The sequence below is a fragment of the Pteropus alecto genome, unplaced genomic scaffold, assembly GCF_000325575.1.
Source record: "Pteropus alecto unplaced genomic scaffold, ASM32557v1 scaffold14, whole genome shotgun sequence".
Lineage (NCBI taxonomy): Eukaryota > Metazoa > Chordata > Mammalia > Chiroptera > Pteropodidae > Pteropus > Pteropus alecto.
In genome coordinates this window covers 16,590,540-16,592,451 of record NW_006436810.1, presented here as the reverse complement: position 1 = coordinate 16,592,451, position 1,912 = coordinate 16,590,540, and the positions used below count along the sequence as shown (strand labels likewise).

Sequence of the window (1,912 nt, the reverse complement as noted above, 5' to 3'; positions counted from 1 at the left end):
GGGAGCCGAGCCTGGAGGCCCGGGCTGGGCGCGACCTTAGCCTGCCGCAGCGCAAAAAGCGGGTGGAGGCGCGGGCTATGCTGCGATTGGCGCTCGCCGGGGCCCGAGCCATCGTGGACATGTCGTACGCCCGCCACTTCCTGGACTTCCAGGGCTCCGCCATCCCCTGCGCCATGCAGAAGCTGGTGGTGACCCGGCTAAGCCCCAACTTCCGCGAGGCAGTCACCCTTCGCCGGGACTGCCCGGTGCCACTCCCCGGGGATGGAGACCTCCTCGTCCGAAACCGGTGAGCCCGGCGCGCGCCCCCCGCCCCGGCCCCGCCGCCTGGGTCCTGACACCCCGGGGCGCGTTCGGGCGCACAGCCTGACTTGGCGAGATCCCGGGAAGTTGAACCCGCCGCCATCTGGCGAAGGCGAATGTGATGTGACTGTTGCTGATTTGAATATCCGATGCCACTGAACATCCTCATAACTGAGGGTTATTTTAATTTGGGATTCCCCTCCCCTCCCGCAGCCCTCCCTCCTCCCCCTCCCGCTCCCGAAATAAAACCGACGGGACCCAGAAGCCGAGGCTTCCCTCCCGGCCCACCCGCGCGCATCCAGGGCTGCTGCGTTCACATAGTCTTTAGGGTGGAGCAGGAACAGTCTGGACACAAACTGCGACGTTTGGGTAACGTGCTTTGGAGGAAGAAGGCCGGGAGCCCGGCCGGCTTTTCCTGTCCGCTCCAGGTTGGCAGCCGCCTCGCAGTGTCGTTGAGTGTGTTGGTGTGCACCTCGCCGGTGTCGTCCGCGTGTTGTCAGTGCTGTGTGACCGTTGTCTGTGCCCCCAGAGCGTAACGACAGGCGCGCGGCGCGCGTCCAGGACGGCTGGGCCAAGGCCGGGGTGGAGGCATGGCTGCGTTTGCTCTGATGTTCTGCACACCTCTGGGGACGCTCGGGTCGTCGCCTGACCTCTGACTGTCTTTTCCGCCCCCACAGTCCTCACCTTAATGCGCTTCTGCCTGCTACTCTTTGGTAACTGGCGAAGCAACAGGAAGGAAAGGGACTTCGCTCTGCGGGAGCCGGACCCCCGGGTCTCGGCTGGGGTCCCCTCGCTGCCGGACCTGCGGGCGGGGCGTCCCGGGCGCCTCGGTTGCCTGCGCCCGAGCAGGGCTCCCCGCCAGCCCTGTCCCACCCGTAGGGGTACGCTGTTGTTTGTTTCAGGGTGAGCACTACGGAAGGGAGGAGAACGGACTGGCCGTAACTATGTCGTAAATTGTGGGCAGCCAGAAAGTACTGAATCCTCGGCAAGGACGAAGGGACAGTACGTGCCCTACCCAAGTAGCCTGACGCAACGCTTAACCCGTGGGTTTGGAGAGTCTTATCAGCCTTCCAAACGAGACTGTAAGACTGAAGAATTCTGATCAAAACTTTTGGAGACCTGTTGGAAAAGTAAAAACTGAGTAATCCACGGGTGCGGCGGAGTGAGGCTGGGGAGGGGGCGCCTTACAGGGCGGAGTGTGTGTCCTTTTCAAAGTTCGCAGCGGTGGAAACGGCTTCGGAGGATTTCTTCATTGTGGAATGAGAGGCTAAGGGCTTTGACGTGAGGAATGCGTCCTGCCTAGTTAAAAAGAAGGGCTTGTGTGTGTTTCACGCAGAACATGCAAAACACACGAGTGACTGGCTAGAAGTTGAGATGAGACCCAACCTGAGAAGCCTGCAAAAGACTTTAACAGGCGAAAAGTTTCACTTGGGCTTTTATCTATTTTTATTTTTATTTTTATTTTTTATTTTTTTTGCCTTTTTCTGATTAAGTACACGGTGATCACTGAAGTAAACACCAACAACAGCTTGACTAAAAGCCCTTTTAGGAACAGGGCGTGCGGTGGGGAAGGGGCGGCTGAGCGGGGCAGGCGGATAAGGTGTGAGGTCGG

The 1,912-nt window shown here is 59.8% G+C and overlaps 1 protein-coding gene across 3 annotated transcripts in view; it reads left to right on the top strand.

Annotated features, from left to right (window-relative positions):
• The first annotated feature begins 7 nt into the window (after positions 1-7).
• ZADH2 (zinc binding alcohol dehydrogenase domain containing 2) overlaps positions 8-1,912 on the top strand; it is an 8,854-nt gene continuing 6,949 nt past the window's right edge. Inside the window, exon 1 of one of the 3 annotated variants that reach the window (XM_006913739.2) lies at positions 8-286. In XM_006913739.2, the coding sequence (XP_006913801.1) occupies positions 78-286 (209 nt within the window). In that variant the 5' untranslated portion in view covers positions 8-77. Of the gene's footprint in view, positions 287-310; positions 729-1,912 lie in introns of those variants that run through there. The other 2 variants (XM_025048132.1, XM_025048133.1) reach the window with 2 other exon arrangements.